At 49.0% G+C, this 19,450-nt stretch overlaps 5 protein-coding genes and 1 non-coding gene across 7 annotated transcripts; 3 read left to right on the forward strand and 3 right to left on the reverse strand.

Annotated features, from left to right (window-relative positions):
- Window positions 1–363: 363 nt before the first annotated feature.
- Window positions 364–1,775, forward strand: LRRN4CL (LRRN4 C-terminal like). The gene is made up of 2 exons (XM_054570658.1): window positions 364–507; window positions 1,057–1,775. The coding sequence occupies exon 2, from the start codon at window positions 1,062–1,064 to the stop codon at window positions 1,773–1,775; it is 714 nt and encodes a 237-aa protein (XP_054426633.1). The 5' UTR covers window positions 364–507; window positions 1,057–1,061.
- A 3,890-nt stretch (window positions 1,776–5,665) lies between these two features.
- UBXN1 (UBX domain protein 1) lies at window positions 5,666–8,306 on the forward strand. The gene is made up of 10 exons (XM_054571017.1): window positions 5,666–5,720; window positions 5,821–5,908; window positions 6,049–6,102; window positions 6,188–6,294; window positions 6,378–6,447; window positions 6,668–6,859; window positions 6,949–7,000; window positions 7,144–7,257; window positions 7,789–7,981; window positions 8,152–8,306. Exons 2-10 carry the CDS (start codon window positions 5,850–5,852, stop codon window positions 8,199–8,201), a joined length of 891 nt encoding a protein of 296 aa, XP_054426992.1. The 5' UTR covers window positions 5,666–5,720; window positions 5,821–5,849; the 3' UTR covers window positions 8,202–8,306.
- Window positions 8,281–10,541, reverse strand: LOC129068643 (ubiquinol-cytochrome-c reductase complex assembly factor 3). The gene is made up of 2 exons (XM_054571022.1): window positions 10,336–10,541; window positions 8,281–10,252 (listed from the first exon to the last, which is right to left on the reverse strand). Exons 1-2 carry the CDS (start codon window positions 10,453–10,455, stop codon window positions 10,109–10,111), a joined length of 264 nt encoding a protein of 87 aa, XP_054426997.1. The 5' UTR covers window positions 10,456–10,541; the 3' UTR covers window positions 8,281–10,108.
- Window positions 10,542–13,116: 2,575 nt separating this feature from the next.
- CSKMT (citrate synthase lysine methyltransferase) lies at window positions 13,117–15,415 on the reverse strand. Of its 2 annotated transcripts, none has more exons than XM_054571019.1 (4): window positions 15,368–15,415; window positions 15,002–15,086; window positions 14,760–14,890; window positions 13,117–14,601 (listed from the first exon to the last, which is right to left on the reverse strand). In XM_054571019.1, exons 3-4 carry the CDS (start codon window positions 14,824–14,826, stop codon window positions 13,946–13,948), a joined length of 723 nt encoding a protein of 240 aa, XP_054426994.1. In that variant the 5' UTR covers window positions 14,827–14,890; window positions 15,002–15,086; window positions 15,368–15,415; the 3' UTR covers window positions 13,117–13,945. The 2 variants fall into 2 exon arrangements, with proteins under 2 accessions (XP_054426994.1, XP_054426995.1); XM_054571020.1 differs by having other exon boundaries at window positions 14,760–14,918.
- On the reverse strand, window positions 15,168–15,316 carry LOC129068664 (small nucleolar RNA SNORA57). The gene has a single exon (XR_008528940.1). It is a non-coding gene; the product is annotated as a small nucleolar RNA SNORA57 (small nucleolar RNA).
- A 98-nt stretch (window positions 15,416–15,513) lies between the features above and the next one.
- Window positions 15,514–18,433, forward strand: CUNH11orf98 (chromosome unknown C11orf98 homolog). The gene is made up of 4 exons (XM_054571021.1): window positions 15,514–15,599; window positions 15,753–15,877; window positions 17,315–17,412; window positions 17,496–18,433. Exons 1-4 carry the CDS (start codon window positions 15,561–15,563, stop codon window positions 17,603–17,605), a joined length of 372 nt encoding a protein of 123 aa, XP_054426996.1. The 5' UTR covers window positions 15,514–15,560; the 3' UTR covers window positions 17,606–18,433.
- Window positions 18,434–19,450: the final 1,017 nt, after the last annotated feature.

Raw genomic sequence — 19,450 nt, forward strand, 5'->3', positions numbered from 1 at the left:
AAGACAGGAAATTACAGCCATGGAAGTGGTATGACTTTTTACCGAAACAGCATTTTGTAGCCCAAGCCACATGCCATCCACAGCTGTTTCCCTGTCTGATACCAGCCAGGTGGCCCCCTCCCTCGCTTCCTTTCTCCTCTCTTCACATGACTGTAGCCTTCAGTTTCTCAGTTCCTGGCTGCTTTCCACATTCCAGTCCCCTTTCAGAACCCAGGCATCCTGGCTTCCAGCTGACACCAAAGTGTGTGGCTCCCCCCACCCCGTTCCTGGCTCTGTGACTCAGGCCCTCTGAAGGGACCAGCCCTCTTTCTTGGTACTCAACAGGAAAGGGGGGCAGAGGGATGGGGACTAGGTAGTGACATCACAGTTGAAGCATTTAAAAGTTTCGAGGCAAAACAGAATTGAAGTCGAAGACGCAAAACCTGACTGCGCAGCCTATGCTCCTGGCGACCCCCTGGGCCTGAAATTCGCAGAGGTCTGGCGGCAAATTCCAAGGCCCGCACACTGGTGAGAGGCTGCCGGTGGGCAGCCGGGAGGATCGGGGTAGGTGGGACACAGGCAAGGGTCAGGTCTCCTGGGGCAGGTGGGCTGTGAGGTCCCTATTTCCTGCTTCTGTTCCATCTATCCTTTCTCTTCCAACTCATTTCTGGGTGTTTGCGTGTGTCGTTGACTGGTAACTTGTTTTACTTAGCTCTTTTCTCTGCATAGCAGCCGGGGAATTACTGTGCTTTTCTTCCCTTGGCTGAGTAAACATTTTCCTCCTCTTCTCCCCGGAGCACTTGGTTTATTAATTAACTGTTTCTACTACTTCCTCCCTCATTGGTCACACATCTGTCTTCTGTTCGACCATATTTTGTTCTTTTTTGCTCGAAACCTAGCATGTAAGCTGTTCAGAAACTGGTTGACAAAGGAGTGTGTCTGTCTCATTCCCTTCCCTTTCCTGTCCTCTCAGTCCCCAGGAGCCTTCCCTTGTCCCCAGGGGTTTTGTTGAGGCTGGGGGCCTAGACAGCAGGGGGGCTGAGCAGCCAGGACTGATCGGCCCCCTTCCCTTTTCAGACTCCATGCTGGGCTTTCCCTGCTTTGTGTGGCTCCTGGCTGTCACCTTCTCCTTGGTCCCCAGAGCGCAGCACTTGCCCCCGCAAGACTTTGACGAAGAAGAGGAAGATGAGAAACCGCGGTTGTCGGATGTCCTTTGTGACTATGACCATTGCCGGCACCTACAGGTTCCGTGCAAAGAGCTGCAGCGGGCGGGCCTGACGGCCTGCCTGTGCCCCGGGCTCTCCAGCCCCGCGGAGCCACCCGCCCCGCCGCGCCTGGGAGAAGTGCACGTGGTGGCCGAGGACGGCAGCGCGGTGGTGCACTGGTGTGCCCCCTCCTCCCCGGTCCACGAGTACTGGCTGCTGCTTTGGGAAGGCAGCGGGGCTCCCCAGAAGAGTCCCGCCTTCAACTCGACCGTCCGCCGAGCAGAACTGAAGGGACTGAAGCCCGGGGGCGCTTATGTCATTTGCGTGGTGGCCGCTAACGCAGCGGGTATAAGCAGCGTGCCCTGGGCGAATGACGCGGGCCCCGAGGGTGCGGACATGCCCCCCTTCGGGCCGTGCGGCCGGGTGGCCGTGCCGCCCCGGCCCCGCAGCCTGGTCCACGCGGCCGTCGGGGTGGGAACAGCGCTGGCCCTGCTGAGCTGCGGCGCCCTGGTCTGGCACTTCTGCCTGCGCCAGCGCTGCGGCTGTCCCCGCCGCGCCCGCCGCGCCACCCCGCCCGCCGCTGGGCTCTGACGCAGCCCGCGGGAACCTGGGCCACGCAGAACTCCGCCCGGGAGCTCAGCCCGGGCTCCGGGAGGAGGTGCGGGCCGCTGCTGCCCCGCGCTCCCCACGAGAGTTCACGCAGGTCCTAGGCTGTCTCTTCTGCTCCTGGCTGAAGTTGGGGAAGGAGCAGAGAGAAAGGGTCGGCCAAGTTTTTCCTAAAGAACAAGCTAGTGAGTAATTTCGGTTTCGTGGTTCCAGAAGATAAAATCGAAGACATTGTATAGGTGCTTATAAAACCATATAACAATTTATTCAAATGTAAAAACCATCCTTGGCTCACGGACCTGAGAGATCGGGCCGGGCCAGGTCTGGCCTGTTGGCTTTAGTTCCCCTGCCATACACCCTGGAAGGGCTCCGCCACTGTGGGTAGCTAACGTGGGGGTTGAGAATAAACGGCTGCAGGATGGGAGTTTGGGGCCAGAGACCACGCCTCCTTCTGCCTTCTGTGTAGACAATGAGAACACGCACACCTGACTTAGAATCCACCTGTGTCTGAGGCAGGTGGCAATAAATGACTGACATGGGGTGGAGGAGAGAGGGGCAGCCGAGCTGCTCTCTGGGTCAATCTTGCCAGTTAAATAAATAAATAAATAAATAAATAAATAAATAACAGTACCACCACCAAGGGATTTCCTCTTCCTCCCAATTTGTGTTGTGTATTCCCTGTAACAACATTAAAGGAAACATAAAAGGGAAACATTTCATGTTTCATAATCCTTTTCAACTGCCTTCCCACACATGTATTTTTCAGAGTAGTATAGATAATTTTGAAGTTTTAAAAAAGATTTTGTTTATTTTCAGAGAGAGGAGATGGGAGGGAGAAAGAGAGTGAGAGAACCATTGATGCGCAAGAGAAACATCAGGTGGCTCTCTCCTGCACGCCCCCAACCAGGGGCCAGGACCTGGCCTGCACCCCAGGCATGTGCCCCAGCCTGGAATCAAACCAGCGACCTCTCAGTTCACAGGCCTCTGCTCAGTCCATTGAGCCACACCAGCCAGAGCTGAATTTATATTTAAGTGAACTGGATGTAGAAAAGTCTAAGTTGCTAAAGAGTATAATCCTCACTTTTACTGGTCTTACAACTTTTTTCCCCAAAAGTGGGGTTCGAAGTTCTTACAATATTTTTTTAAATGATAAAAGTAACACAAGTTTGACATAATACTGAAGAGTATAAAGTGAATGTTCCCCTCCTCCTCAAGATATTATTGTCTGTAGCAGAGCAGATCTTTATGTAATACAAATATTTTCTTTTTTCACTTTGTTTCTTATGAACAATTTCCCTTGGTAAATCATAGCCTCCTTAGTTATGTTAAAGGATACATAACTTTCTTTTAGGGGGAAAAAAAAGACTTTATTTATTTTTAGAGGGAAGGGAAGGAAAGGAACAAAGCATCCATGTGATTTGAAAAAATACCTATCTGGCTCTCAAAAGCAACCCAGGCATGTGCCCTGACCGGTAATCAAACTGGCAACCTTTCGGCTGGCACCCAATCCACTCAGTCACACCAGCCAGGGCAGGATGCATAACTTTCCACAGGAGGACACATCTGAACCGACAGCAGCCATCACTCTGTTTGAACATTTAAGTTGTCTCCAGTGTTTGCTATGGACATCCTTGTTTGTGTATCATGTGTATGTACATTTCTGCAAGGTACTTACTTGGAAGTAGGTCAAAGAGGCAGTACCACACAATCTAATCTTTCTTTTATTATTGGACTTCTAGAATAAATTTAGAATACAGTTGTTTTCTAGAATACGCTTATCACGCTTCAGTGAATATGTTGTGTCTTTTTACTCTGCTTCCTGTATCCCCACTATTTATCCATTTGCAAATAATGAGGGCTAAATATCTCATTGTTAAAGACCTGCTTACACAATACAGTATACAGATATGTTGTGGAATTTTGAACTTGGAACCTGTATAATTTTGTTAACCAGTATCATCCCAATAAATTCAATTTAAAAAGATACGCTTTGCATGTATTACAATCTTCACAATCATTCCAAGGAACGGTATTATCTCTTCACAGTTGAGAAATTTGAAGCTCTAAATGGTTTGAAGCTACATGTAGGGAGTTGAGTTAGGGTTTGGGCCCGAGTTTCCCAGCTCCAAAGCTGAGGCACTTCACTCCACCTTGGAGAGGCAACATGTCATAGAGGTTTCATGTGCGCCCACTGCATTCACTAAATTCACTACGGTTTGAATCCTAGCTCTACTAGGTACCAGCTTTGTGAGCTTAGGTAAATTATCTCATTTTCCTGTGTCTGTTTCCTGTGACCAATCATGCTACCTATACCATACAGATCGTTGTGAAGATTAAATATGCATTAATCATCTAAAAGTCTCTAGTGTATGTATTATCAATATCAGTAACTTACTGTTAACTCTGCTTCTCACTAAATGCCTAGTAGTGGGGCTAAGTAATCAACAAGGATTACACAGCAGGAGGGTCAGTGCCTAATGGGGTAGTTACTGGAGCTGGGAGGTGAAGTGGGGGTGGACAAAGCAAGCTTCCCTTAGAAAGCTAATCTAGGGAGCATTTGAAATCTTGCTCCATGTCATCAGTTTGGCTCAAATAAAATCATGAAGTTAAAAAAATAAAAGAGAAGAAAGGAAAGAGAAAGAGAAAGAAGGAAAGAAAACCCAGAGTCCAGTCCAAAAACTGACTGAGAGTTAATCAAGCCCACAGAAGAGAAAGGGCATCTCAGGCAGAGGGAATGGTAGGTGGGAGGAGCAGGGAGAGGGCCTGTTTTGCAATAAGCACAAGTTACCCTCAAGCGGTGGGAGATAAAACTGCACACTAACTACTCACATATACACAATACAGTCTTGCCAGCCACCTGAGGTAGGTTCTATTGTTATAATTGCTTCACAGATGGGGCTCTAAAAAAAAAAAAAAAAAAAAAAAAAAAAAAAAGGGTGGGGCAGGAGGAAAACAGACTACCAAAATTTAAATTTCCTCCTAAGTGACTGGGGTATCATGAGGTTTTAAGCAGGGAGGTGATGACAGCCTAAGATACTGTGTTTTGCAAATGACTCAATTCCCCGAAGAGGGTGAGTGGGTTAAAGAGTATGCACATTTCTAGGGCTCCTGATAAACAGTGTCAAATAACCTCCCAACTGGTTGTGCCAAGGGAAGGACCCTGCCGGGAGCTGGCTTCCTTCCACCCGTGGGTTGCAGGGCCGCACCTCCTCCCCCACCACTGTCAGGCGCTCTGGTTTAGGGGCCATTTCTCTATCCGACTCCCACAAGATACCTGCCCTGCCCGCGCTGGTCCTTACTGAAGGGCCATGCTTCCTTCCTTCCTTCTTTCCTTCCTTCCTTCCTTCCTGTTCTTTCTTTCCCTTTAATTAATTTTTTTTTTACTTGTTTATCGATTGGATTTATTTTTATTTTTTATCCTTGCCCGAGGAAATTTTTCCATTGCTTTTAGAGAGAGAGGAAGGGAGAGAGAGAAAAAAATCAATGTGAGAGAGAAGCATCAGTTGGTTGCCTCCAGTACGCACCCTGACCGGGGATTAAACTGGCAATCTAGGTGTGTGCCCTGACCTTGCATTGAGCCCTCAACCTTTCAGTTAGGAGAAAACACCCCAACCAACTGAGCCACAGTGATCAGGACCTGTTTATTAGTTTTAGAGAGATGGGGGTTCAGATCGAGATTGATTTGGTTTTACACTTATTTATGCATTCATTTGTTCTTTATTGCATGTGCCCTGACCGGGAATGGAACCTGCAATCTTCCTCAAGCCAGAGGACGCTCACTGAACCACCCGAACCACGGCGCAGGCTTGTGCTTTCTGACTCTCTGCGGCACCCGTCCGCGTCCTCCTCCACGTGACCCAAACAGATCTGGGCATTTCCGCTTCCCCTCCGCTTTCTTCTCATCGGTGTCCGCGGCGGGTCCGCAGTCGGGTGAGTGAGCGAACGCTTGGGTCTCGACCGTAGGAGGCGGGATTGCTCGCGGGCCGAGGGCGTCCCGCGCTGACCCCCTCCGCCCTCCTCGTCCCTCCAGGTCCCCGCGGAGGCGGCGTTGGCGGCGTCATGGCGGAGCTGACGGCTCTGGAGAGTCTCATCGAGATGGGCTTCCCCAGGGGACGCGCGTAAGGGAGCCCCTCTAACCCCGGCCCGCGGGGGTCGCGGACGTGTCCGGGCCTTTCCCCCAGCCTGGCCTCAGGCTCTACGCCCCAACCTGACCGTCATCATGGCTCGTGGGCGCTATTCACGGTGTTTCTGCCCCCAGGGAGAAGGCTCTGGCCCTCACAGGGAACCAGGGCATCGAGGCCGCGATGGACTGGTGAGCGCTCACACCGGGTGGCAGGGGACTGGGGACTGGGAGGGGCAGCCTCAACGTTGACTTCCCTCCCGACTTTCTCTGCCAGGTTGATGGAGCACGAAGACGACCCCGATGTGGACGAGCCGCTAGCGACCCCCCTTGGCCACATCCTAGGACGGGAACCCACCTCCTCCGAGCAAGGAGGCCCAGAAGGTCCTGACTGAGGGACACGGCGTGCTTATTCAGGAGGGCCCGAGGAGGATGAACGGATAATAATACCGATCACTTGTTTGTAGGACCTGGGTCCACTGCGGAAGAAGGCAAACCCACCTTGAGTGAAGAGGAAAGACAGGAACAGACTAAGAGGTAAGGAACAATCTTCCATATTTGAGGGTCACCTTCCCGTCTCCCCAGTACACAGTCTGATCAGAGAACCTCGAATTTTTCACATCCCCTCTGTCTTCTCCTGGCATTTCCCTTTTTTTTTTTTCCCATCTCTTGGGACACACAGTCCGTGATTATGTTTTCTGAGTCCCTTCCCAACCCATGTTCATTTCTCTTGAGCTTTTTCCTTTTTGCAATACAGGATGTTGGAGCTGGTGGCCCAGAAACAGCGAGAACGTGAAGAAAGAGAGGAGCGGGAGGCACTGGAACGGGAACGGCAGCGCAGGAGACAAGGGCAAGAGTTGTCAGCTGCCAGACAGCGGCTACAGGAAGATGAGATGCGCAGGGCTGCGGAGGAGCGGAGGCGGGAAAAGGCTGAGGAGTTAGCAGCCAGGTCTGGTGCAGAGGGTGTTAGATACGGGATGCGAAAGGAATCACCATTTGCTTTCTCAACACCTGACCTACTTTCTATCCGCATTTCAGGCAAAGAGTCCGAGAAAAGATTGAAAGAGACAAAGCAGAGAGAGCCAAGAAGGTAGGTGACTGGGAAGACGCTGAGTAATTGAGTAGGTAGAGCTAATAAATCCATTTTTCGGCATCAGCGGGAAAGGATGGGCTTACAGTGTTTCTCCTGAGGGTGGGCGAGTGCCTGATCCAGTGTTTTCCTTTGTCCTCCAGTATGGTGGTAATGTGAGTTCCCAGCCATCCACACCAACAGAGCCAGGACCTGTTCCCTCCTCCCCCAGCCAGGAGCCTCCCACCAAGCGGGAGTATGACCAGTGTCGCATACAGGTACTGATCTGGTGCTTCTTGCCCCAGGGACCCTTCTCTTGGTCTCGGAAGCACCTAGCCCAGAGCTTTTTTCAGTTATGTTTCCTCTGCCAAACCTCTCCCTTCTTTGTAAATGACTTTTGAAATCCTATCCAGTCTAGTCTTTGAAAAGAGATCAAATTTCACTTGCCCAATATTATTTAAATCCCTATTTCCCTCTTACTCAGCAATGACCTCTTCACTTATTTATGTGTTCATTGGGTTTATTACACAGCTCTTTGCAAAGCTAACTTTCATTTATGATGAGGTATTTATCCAGGTAGTTTTGTGTAATGTTGCCTTTGTCTTTTTTAGATTGTGAGGGAACAGGGGGGTGTCTCTCTCTTCAATACTTGGTAAAGCAGAGCCTAAGTGGTTGTTTATTACGTGTTTTTAATAGCAGTTATGCTGGTTCAGTGAGAAGAAATGAGGAGCAAGCTTTGCTCTTCTTTTCCTTACTTGGGCACCTCGCTCAGTTGTGACACTCACCACAGCCTTTCACTTGTCCTCTAGGTCAGGCTGCCAGATGGGACCTCGCTGACCCAGACCTTCCGGGCACGGGAACAGCTGGCAGCTGTTAGGCTCTACGTGGAGCTTCACCGAGGGGAGGAACCTGGAGGGGCCCGGGACCCTGTGCAGCTGCTCAGTGGATTCCCCCGGCGGGCCTTCTCCGAGGCTGACATGGAGCGGCCTCTGCAGGAGCTGGGTATGATGGCACGTGGGGCCTGAAGCAGGACGTGGGCGTGATAGGGGACGTACCTGAGAAAGGAAGGGATGCAGGGAAAAGGGACTTGGTAGAGAGGCTGTGAGGCCAGGAATTTGGGGGGACAAAAGGCAGGTATGTGTGGTTTAAACCTGTTTTTCTTCCACCTTCAGGACTTGTGCCTTCTGCTGTCCTCATTGTGGCCAAGAAATGTCCCAGCTGAGAGGCGTTTATGCCACCATCCTTATCTGACCTCTTCATCTTTGATAAAGCACTGACATCTCCTTCCTAATAAATAGACCTTCTGAGTTCTCTATATGCTGGACTCCTTCCTCAGTGGCTGGGAGGGACCGAGCTGACGCAGAGGAAGAATCTAAAGGGAATGCTTTTAGGATAGATACTACTCCTCTTAACATTTTTAACAGAGAATTGTTTCTAATCTCTAGGTCTGATTGGCTTGCTGGGAAGTTGAAGGGGGAGAGGTAGTGGGGGTGGGAAGTACAGAGGATAGCACCTTTCGCTCCTGTGGGTAAGACAGTGCGTAAGCCCAAAACCCTTATTAGTTGTGTGCCTTGGCTTTTCTAAGCCTACTTTCCTTTTAGTAAAATAGAGATGACAGTACGTGTCAGCTGGGGTTGTTGTGGAGTTACACAATGCAGATAAAAGGTGCTTTAGCACAGTGCCTGGAACCAAATCAGTCCCCAGTAATTACTAGCTATCAAAAGGGTAGTTTTTTTATGTGGCCATTCTTAAATGTTGAGGAACATGAGTGACCTTCACAACTGCATCTTTTCTACACTAAAAAGTATTGAAAACTTAGTATGTCCCATGCATTTTAAAGGACTTTTTTATGCATTAACTGAGATACGAAGGCACTATTAGCTACAAATAGGTACAACTATCCCATCTGAAAGACTGGGACACTGAACCATATGACTTAGCCCACCTGACACAGGTTATATGGATCCGGGACACGCTTGGGGAGCCCAACTCTAGGGGTCAGGCCCTGAACTGCCCAACATCTTCATCAGAGCCTGTCACACAGCCGCTGACACTCGCAGCCTAGGGCTCCCTCAAACCTCTCATTCCTCACCTCGGAAAGGACCACAATTAAACTGTGATGGTCATACATGACGTATGCAGCATACAACTTCACCATCCAGCAGCTGAGAACAGGTATAAACCAATTCTTGTATCTGGGTTTATACCTCAGTGTATTTAGTGGTCTGGCTAAGTTTAGTTAATGAAAAATAGCCTTTTTCCTATTTCAAGGATATAAAATAGACAAAAGCAACAGATTTGCCTATGGGGTTATTACCTCACTGATCACTTTGTCTTATCCCTTCAGTGGCATTTCCAGTAGATCCTGTGATTGGACTCAGAAATGTAAAAGTACTACAGTAAAAACCTTGAGGGGGAAAAGCCCCACTATTTACTGAGAGGACAGCCCTTAAGATAATTACTACCTTTTATAGAACAGGACTGAGGCTCAGAGGTTTTGTAACATGATGGAATTGAATCAGGACCTAACTCAAATCACGCTTTCACTACTTCAAACAAATGGGTTCCAAATGCTAAATTATGGCCACAGGAGACGTCTGGCACGTTAGGTGCTAGAAGCCCCACTCTAACCTCCCTCGGAGGACAGGAACCTAAAGTGTCCTCAATGGGTACCTCTGCTGCTCCAAGATTTTCCAGTATAGTTCTGATTTCAAGAATGTCCCCAAAGTACACTCAAACAGATCACATGACCCGACTTGTGTTTTGAAAACATGGTCGCTGTGCCTATTGGGCTTCGGCCTCACGTGGGGAGCAGGGCAGGCAGGAGCCGCAGTCATTCCCGCCCGCAGAACCGACCCCCAGAACACTAGACATTTACAGGCGTCAGACGGCACAGCGCTCACTCGCTGGATGGAGGGACATGATTTACTGGTTCCGTCAGTTCGCCAAGTCCGATGACGCTGGCCAGCGATAAGGTGAACGCGCAGTCACTGCAGGGCTTGGGGGGAACGTGCTCACTCGGCGGCAGCTCCCCAACCCGGGCTGCCCCCCAGGTCCGTGAAAGACAAAGGCCGCCTCGGACTCCAGCACCAGAACGGAGCGCCCAGAACCCACCGGTTCGGTCCCGGCTCACGCTGACTTCCCGCCGCTCATCCAGTTCTTCCTCCAGGTCACGTTCTCCTGCGTGGCAGCTGCCTCCTGCAGAGTGGCCAGCACTAACTGTTTGGTCCCGGCCGCCTCTTCCCTGCTCCGCGGGTCCTGCCCCGGCATCTCCTGCGGGCCAGGAGAGAGGTTCACAGTTCCGACCCGCCCCACGCTCTCCGCCGGCCCACCCACCCCATCTCCATTGCCCCCACCTTCAGCATCGCCTGAACTCGCTCCTTTCCCGGGGTCACGAGGACAAAGAGTGCGGAGCCCAAGCCAGCCCACGCACCCACTACTGCAACTGCGATGAGCGCTCTACGCAAGGACCCCATAGCCGACCGCACCGGACCGAGGCGACCTCCGCAGTCTCCCGCAACGTAGAAAGGTCGACACCGGGTCTCACCGCCTCCTGCGCAGGCTAGAGCGACCCACTGCAGACACCATAGAGAAGGGCCGGGCTAGAGAGGACCGATCAGGAAACGTTTAGAATCTGGAGTGCCTGGGCCTTAACTCTAGATTTGGCCGAGGTTAAGCTGCCAGAAAGGTTTTGGCACTGAAGGCCGAGAGCGGGCCCGTTGTCCTGAAGTACGGAGTGGGAGTACGTGTTTTGTTTTGTTTTTCAGTTTTAGAGAGAGAAGCATCGATTTGTAGTTCCACTTATTTATACATTCATTGGTTGTTTTTTAAAAAATCCTCACCAGCTGATGTTTATTTTTTTAATTGATTTTAGAAAGAGCGGAAGGGAAAGTGAGGGAGAAACATCCATGTAAGAAACATCCATGGGTTGCCTTCCGTCAGCACCCTACCGACTGGGCATGGAGGCCAAGTCACGTGCCCTGACTTGGAATGGAACCTGCAACCCCTTGGAGTGTGGATGACACTCCAACCCACAGAGCACCCCGGCCAGGGCTTATTGGTCACTTCTTGTAGGTGCCCTGACCAGAGATCGAACCTGCAACCCTGGAGTATCAGACACGCTCTAACATACTGAACTACAAGACCGTGGCAGAAAATGCGTGTCTTCGTGGTTACTGTGGGTTTTATAACTAACTGTCCCGTTCTGAAATTTACTCATCAACAGAAGGCCAGGGTGGGAAACGGGGGTGGGGGTGGGGGTGGGAGGGAGACAGGCTAGGGCTGTGCTCTGTGGTTTCCTACAGTAACTTGCGCTGTTTCAATAAACATAGTGGACATCCAGATACTTGGACACATCAATTCGTCTATGGATCCTCCTCAGTCTCTTCAACTCCTGAACAAAAACTCAAAGCCAAGCGTACTAGGTGTGGAAATGGGTGTATTTATAAATTTCTTTATCTTACTTGTTAATAAACTTGTTAAAAGTAAACTCGTTAAGCCCTGGCCGGGTAGTTCTGTTGGTTAGAGCATCATCTTAATATGCCAAGATCCCAGTTCAGGGCACATACAAGATTCAACCAAATGTACAAATAAATGGAAAAACAAACTGTTTCTCTCTCTCTCTCTCTTTCTCTAACAATCAATAAAAAAAACTTTAAATAAAAAAAAGCTTTTTAAATTTCTCATCATGGTATACCCTTATTCATGAAAACTCTAGTTTTGTATAACAGACTATATTCCAGTTTGGAGAAGTAAACACCTTAGTTGTGTTTGGACAGTCACTTAAGTTCTGTGCCCTGGTTTTTGCATTGTAAAATGGAGCTCATAACAGTATCTATCTCATAGTACAGTTTCTGGCAAATAGTAAACACCATATAAATATTCATTAAAAAGATAGAGGGAAATGGGCCCACTTGGGAAACCCAGCAAGCAAAGGAATCAGGAAGTTACAAGTTTGTTATCAAGGCTCTTCACTCACAGGGCTTTAACCCGATGCTCTTGTTGACATCCATACTACCACCAGGGAATGAATACAAACGAAGTTTTTATCCCAGTCTGGGGATTTCCCCCTCCCCAGGAAGGCTGATAATCTCCTAGCTTGTCAACCTGCTCTCCTCAGAAGTGATTAGGGAGCCAGTCTCCAAAGAAGATTAAAGAAGTCTGAACCCAACTGCGCGGTGGTTCAGAACTCTGAGTTCAACCACTCTGCACACTAAAAATCAGCAGCCATGGACCTTGTGCCAGGCAGCAGTGAGGGCAGGCCCCGGCCTAAAGAGAGCCCAGGCTCCTCCTGGCATCCAGAAAGTCCTCAGCTGACCAACCCTCTCTGGAAGGACAGAAAAGAAATGGACAGAGATGAAGGTCACCAGGATGTTCAGGTTAGCATTTCCCCACCCTGTGTCCTGCTGCCGGCCCATCCTCTAATTTAGCCCAAGACCCCTGCTGTCCCCATGCAGGTTGTCTCTCAAAAGACCCATCTGTCCTCCACTGTGGTGGAAGATTCTGAGGTAAGTGAAGAGAGTGGGGAGCGCCGGTGGCCGCATGAGGAGCTGCTGTTGCTCACTGATGATGAGAAAGAAGAGGCCCAGGTCTTCCTCCAGGACCACAGTGAAGAGCCAGGTGAGGGAGGTTCAACGGGGCCCTTGTGACCTGGAAGTTCTGGGCAGGACCCAAATGGAAAACTCAGTTGTGTCACTTGCATTAGCAGTGCCAGGCACACAGATGCTCAGTAAACATAGTCAAGGAAAATGTTGAGATGGGAGAGTTCAAGGTGGTTGCCACCGTTGAGCTTTAGAGAGCAGTTCTGATGTTGGATAGGTCATGCCTTTTAATATGTACTTTTAGTATTTTAAAATATTTAGTTTGTTATGGGGAAAACATAATAAAATTACCCCAAATCTGCCTGCCCAGAGTTAACATTGGGATGTTTTCTTTTGCAGATATTTTGCCATGTCTATATACTGTTATACTTTTTTTTCTTTGAGCATTTACTATGTGCCAAGCACTGTACTATAAACACTTTTACCTCAAGATTTTCAGAATCCAATGAGAGATACTTTTCCCCTCTAGAGGAAACTGAGGCCATGAAGTTAGGCTTTTCATTATAATTATTACTTTTTTATAAGCACAAATCAGAATTTCATGTTTTGTTTAGTAAAAGGCAAAACATTTATTTGATCTGAAGTGAAACAAGTATCACAAGTTAATTTTATGTTAAAAAAACTTCAATGTATCTGGAATATTTTTCACTGTCAATGGGCTCTTAAACTCCATTCCCCCCACCCAGGCTGGACCTGGAGCCCACTGGACCCCAGATCTCCCTTAAGAACCATTAACCCAGAACTCAGCTGGGGGCAGGAACAGATAGAGCAGGATGCCTCCTGGATTCCCGAGGACACAGAGGGTCAGGAAGAACCAGATCCCAGTCCTCCCTGGGATCCAACAGGCTTCCGTGTCTGCAGAAGCCAATTTGTGGAATACCCCCAACTCCTGCCTCCCAGGAGCTTTGAGGGTAAGTATTGTTTGTTCTCTCTCCTTTAACATTTCACCTAGGCTTGTTCATGGAGCAATTTTACCCATCCTTTCACAATCTTCCCCTTTTACAGGTAGGGAAATGGGCTTAGAGGATAAGCCACTGGGTTTGGATTAATTCTTATCTGCTGTTTCTGGGAGTTCCAGTTAGCTGGGGGTGGGGAATGATCCACTTAGATCTTCTCTACCTAGCACTCACTTTGCTTGGTACTGCTACATGTTTCAGCTGTCATTGTATGTAATCCCTAACTCCAGGTATTATCCCTACCCTGCTGATGAGTAAACTGGGGCACAGAAACCGTCAATACTGTGTGCACCTACCCAGTAAATGTGGAAGGCAGGACTGAAATCTTCATTTTCCAGCCATCTTGAAAAGGCAAAGCTCTCTCCACCTCTCCCCACCCAACAAAAACTGTAGGGTCAAGACTTAAGTCTTTAATGGGAGCCTTGAACCAAGTAAGCAAAGTAGGTGATGCCCTTGAAAGGGCCGATCTCCTGCACAGTCACAGTCCAGCCTTGGGATCTTTGCTCCAAGCAGGGAAGCCGCACATCTGGGTCCTCATCTGAAAACTGAATCAGGGTCCCCTTTGGGCTTAGGACCCTCAGGCATTCTGACAGCAGCTGGTAAGCCCCAGGCAGACCACCCCGAGCTACGGCATCCCAGGTGCCCTTGTCCAGTACTAGCTGGAAGGAGCCAGAAGAAGCCACTGTTTCCAGGTTCTGGGCATCAGCCTGCATGAAGTGGAGGCGGGAGGCAGGGTGCCCAGGGCACAGAGGTGTTCGACCTTGGCCACCTTCCAGGACGCTGTTCATGTAGGCCACAGCCACAGGAGAGAAGTCTAACCCCAGCACGTCCACAGGGTGTGGACACTTGGTGTAGAGGCCTGTACACAAGCTTGAGGTCCCACAGCCCACGTCTAACACCCGCAGTGGACAGGCAGCCTGGGTCCCCTGCAGCAGTGGCAGTAGGAGCTCCTGGACTTCCTCGTACCCAAAGAACCAGTCGAAGGTGGGGACGCTACCCAGACGGGGCTGCGCGTGGAGCTTATCCCAGAGGCAGCGGTCCGCCAGGCAGCTACCGGCCAGGGAGCCTGTGGACGAGTGGAAGGCTTGTGTCATCCGGCGCCCGAGTTCTATCAAACTGCTGTAAAAACAGCGTAAAGTAACCTGAGCTTTTAAGAGCCACGCTACAGGGAGTAGACTGCCGGGTCACCAAGAAACCGTTTGCCCTCCCCGACTCTTGTCCTACCCGCCATGGCGCAGCGCGTTCCCGCAGCCAGGGTCGCCCAGTGTAGGATTCGGCGCAGCGCGGCCATCCGGAAGTGCCGGCAAGGTCAAACAGAACCTTCTGCGAAGTATCGCCCGCTCTTCCACAGAAGCCTGAGATTCAAGAGGAGATCCGCAAGATCTGCAAAATGCGCTTTCTGGAATAACGCGTACGGCCTAACTCTGCAGCCTCGGAAAAAAGCACACGGCCACACACACACTTACAACGGGTACGGCCTTTATTGGATGCAACGGGAGTGGAAAAGGAGGGGGACGCGATAGCTCCGGGTCCTGGGTCGGCTTCGCAGACCTGAAACAAAAGAAGGCATGAGTACTCCGTACTGTAGGGAGCTGCCCGCAGAACTTAGGTTCTGCCCTGCTTCTTGGAGACGCGTGTCCCGGCGCTTGAGGATAGAACCGGCGGACTGGAAACCGTCGGCACCGAAGACATGACGCCGAGGGGGCCGGAGCCCTTTCCCTCTGCCTCCATACATTACAGGGACCGGGACCACACGCCCGACCCCCGCCAAGAAGAGGAGGGTTCGCAAGCCCCGCCGAAAACCGTCACACGCCAGGTTGCCAAAGTAATACCGGACTTCATCGGCGCCCGTCCTCAGTTTGCGGCCGTCCTCCGAAAGGATAAGGAACCCGCTGAGCTTCTTTATATAGCAGCAGGGCCCGCCCCCGAGCCACAATTGGCTGGCGGAGGAACGAGGGGCGGAGCCAGATACGCGCCCTGCGTCGAGCGGATATGCGGACCTGAAGCCGGGAAAACTGCTCAGCCATGGCTGGTCCCGGAGGGAAGATCAATCGGCCCCGAACGGTGACTGTGTGGGAGCGCTGACTCTGTTTCCGAAGCGCCCCGGAGCTCTCTAGTCTTGCCCAAGATGGGATCGATAGGCCAGAGTCGCCGGGTGCGGGAATCCCGCGTCGCGGCGCGCGGCCTCCGTCTGATTAGCATCTTCCTTCCCTGCAGGAGCTGAAGAAGAAACTGTTCAAGCGACGGCGGGTGTTGACCCGGGAGCGGCGGCTGAAGCACCGCGTGGTCGGGGCTGTAATAGACGAAGGGCTGATCACGCGGCACCACCTCAAGAAGCGGGCGTGAGTGTCAGGCCCTCTTCCCCTGGGTCCTCCCCAGGGAGTCTCTTCCTCCTGCCGAGCTCCGGAGCAGCTGGCACCTCTCTGCGTCTTTTTTTCACTCGCGTTTATACAAGAAGGGATGTCTGCTGGTTTTGTGCCTAAACTCCTAGCGTCTCACTATACCGGTAGCTTACAACCTTTCTTAGAGCCTTGGTCCTCACTGAGAATCTTAAGGGGAGCTGTCGACTTTCCCATCTATGTACATTAACAGATTTTTATAAGTAAATTTTAAAACGCACACGGAAGTGTGCATACAACTAGATGAATTTTCAGAGGCACATGTGGGGTTTTGCATATAAGTTTCAGGGGCCCCTGAGTCTTGGGGAAAAGTTCCCATCCCGTCCTTTCATTGACTTCTTCTTTATCAATATTTGAAGTTTACAATAAGAAGTTTTTTTGATCTTTGTCCCTGGTTCCTGGCACAAAGCTTCTAAAACCCTCAGAGGAATAGGAGTGTATTTTACTTAGGAGCCCTTTTTGAGCACACCTAAGTTTATGCTAATGAGTGACAGGGTGGAACCGGTCACCAGAAAAACCCGTTGATTAGAGGATTGTAAGATTTAAGCCTCACCCCTTCTCGCTGCCCTCGACCTCTAGGAGGTGGGGTAGGAGCAGGTGGGGGTGCTGGTGTTTAAACTCCGTGAAAACGCTTAAACGACAGATTCAATGAGCTTGGTTGGTGAATTGGTGGAGGTGCTGAGAAGGTATCTCACCGGGAGAGGGCCTGGAAACTTCTGCAGTGGAGGGAGGTGTAAGGGGACTAAACGGTAATAGGAAAGAAAAAAAAAAAAAAATTCAATAAAGATTAAATCTAGAAAAAGGGAAAGAAAAAAAAAAGGAACTTCTGGCCCCTTCCTCATACCTTGCCTTATTCTTTTCTTCCATCTCCCTGTTCTTAATTGTATCCTTCTATAATAAATCAGTAAATGCAAGTGAATGTTCCCTGAGTTCTGTGAGCTATTCTAGCACATTATGGAGTCTGAAAAAGGGATGAGAACCCTGAGTTATAGCAGGTGGGTCAGAAGTACAGGTGACAACATGCTATTTCCAGGTAGGTAATGTCAGAATTGAATTAAATTTGTAGGACACTATGTTAATGTCTGCTGAGAATTGGAGAATTGTTTGTTGTGAGAACACCCCCCACCACCCTGACATCTGATGTCAGAAGTATGAAAAATAGAGAAAAATAGTTTTCCCTTAGAAGTTTCTACAATATACTAAAATTTAACATTTAATGTTAAATATTTTATGTGTTCATTTTAAACTCACTCCCTTAGAGCCTTGGTTTTCAAACAGTTCTTTGATGTGGATCTGAAGACCTTTTCAATAGCTAGCACCGCTTCTGTGGTTTGTGTTGGTTCAGGTTAACCTGGATCTTTGCTCCTACCAACCCTTCAGGTCCAGTTCACGTGCCAACATTACACTGTCTGGGAAGAAGCGCAGAAAACTCCTCCAGCAGATCCGGCTTGCCCAGAAAGAGAAAGCAGCTATGGAGGGTGAGGCTGGGACACAGAGGTGGGGGGTAAGGGGGCAGCCTGGATCCACTTGGGTTCTTCAATATTTCTTTCTCTTTGTTCAGTGGAAACCTCTGCAAAGCCAGCCAGGACTAGTGAACCACAGCCCAAATCTCAAAAGAAGACCAAAGCCCCCCATGATGTAGACATGGAGGACCTTGAAGAAGGGAGCTAAATCTTACCCCTTTCACTGGAAGATTCTCAGCTGGAGCCAGAACTCAGTGGTTATTGCAGGACAGTTTGGAATAAACATTGCACCTTTTCACTCTTCCCAGACTCCTTTTCATAATGGCCTGGTGACCTGCCATGGAAGGATGTGTTGAAAGGAAGAATGGAAAAGATCAGAGAGGCCGCTTTGTTCTTTTTTTTTTTTTTTCTGTAATTTTTATTTATTTCTTTCAGGAGAGCGGGCTTCTTAGCACTCAGCTGCATTTGAAATAAAACTCTAGAGGTCTTACTGACATGTGTGTGATTAAATGTAGGGATGGGGATGGGCCATGCCCAGGGGTCTGTGAGTGTGGAAAAAGGCAGCCGGGAAAGGGGACCACAGAGTGTTCTTGAGCAAAAGCATCAAGAAGCCAGCCTCTGAGACAGCCTGGTCTCTAGTGAGTGACACTCTTAACTTTCCATTTCTGACTGAGACTTTGATTATTGTAGAGATGGCAGAGGCGGTAAGGGTCCTGATACCAGCTCTGCCACTGCTTCTGCGTGACCAGGGCGGGCAAGTCACTTTAAGTCATGTTTGTCACATGCTTCCTTTGCTGGATTATATTTTTAATAAAGTGAAGAGCAAACATTATTTTTCCCTTTTAATTTTCAGAAATTCTGTTGGAAGCCAGAGCGGGGTTGTTTAATTAACGTGAAAAGCTGCCTGTGCGGAGGTGTGTTCAGGGAAGAGCATATTCTCTGTGTCCTATTTAATCTGCATGCTAGTCCTGGAAGAGAAAGGGTTGGGGCCTAGTGTTGCAACTTTACATTTTGAATAATATCAAATTTCCAATGAACTTAAGAGATCAGTACTCAAACTTTTAGTGAAGTTAAGAGATTAGTACGGTGGACCCTTAATATATGCATTCTCCCTGGATTTACCCATTTTCAACATTTTTCACTTGTTTTATCTCTTTCTACACATTGCAAATACTTAATGTGTATGAATATGTACCTTTGTTCTCTTTGCTGACTCATTTGAAAGTCAATTGCAGATGACATTCCATCCGTAAATTTTGCTATAGGCTGTATAACAAAAATGCTGTTATCACACAAAGACTTAACACTAGTAAAATAGTTAATATTCAGTTTTTCATATTCAAATTTCCTCAGTTGTTCCAATAAAGTTCTTTATAGCTGTGTACTAAGAACAGTGTACTACCTGGTCTTAGATGTCCTTGTGTTTTTGGCAGAGTTCAGCCTAATTATTTTTTTAACAATGTCCTACAACCTGGGTTTGAATGTTTTTGTATGTTTCCTCATAATTAGGTTTAGGTTAACCATTTTGGGGGGAAATTCTACATAGGTGATTTTATTTTCCATTGCATTACATCAGGAAGTACAGTGGACCCTTAAACAATATGGGTTTAAACTACATGGGTCCACTGTATGTAGTTCTGTTTCAATAAATACTGTAGAGGTGTTTTCCTTATGATTTTCTTTTATTGAATTTATTGGGGTGACACTGGGTATCAAAATCATACAGGTTTCAAGTGCACAATTCCCCAACACCATCTGTACACTTGGGTGTTCACCACCCAAGTCAAGTCTCTGTCCACCACAATTTATCAATCCCATCCACCTCACCCCGACCCCCCACAATCACCACACTGTTGTCTGGATCCAGTTTTTTCTTCCTTTTTTTGTTCAATCCTTCCCTCACCCCTGTCACTGAGCTCCTTATGATTCTCTATTTTAAAAATTTTTTATTGATTTTTAGATGAAGGAAGAGAGTGAAACATCGATTTTTTGTTCCACTTACTTATGCACTCATTGGCTGATTCTTGTATGTGCCCTGACCTGGGATCGAACC

Source organism: Pteronotus mesoamericanus, unplaced genomic scaffold (genome assembly GCF_021234165.1).
Source record: "Pteronotus mesoamericanus isolate MK-2021 breed Mesoamerican mustached bat unplaced genomic scaffold, CSHL_Meso_final contig_214, whole genome shotgun sequence".
In the NCBI taxonomy this organism is placed as follows: domain Eukaryota; kingdom Metazoa; phylum Chordata; class Mammalia; order Chiroptera; family Mormoopidae; genus Pteronotus; species Pteronotus mesoamericanus.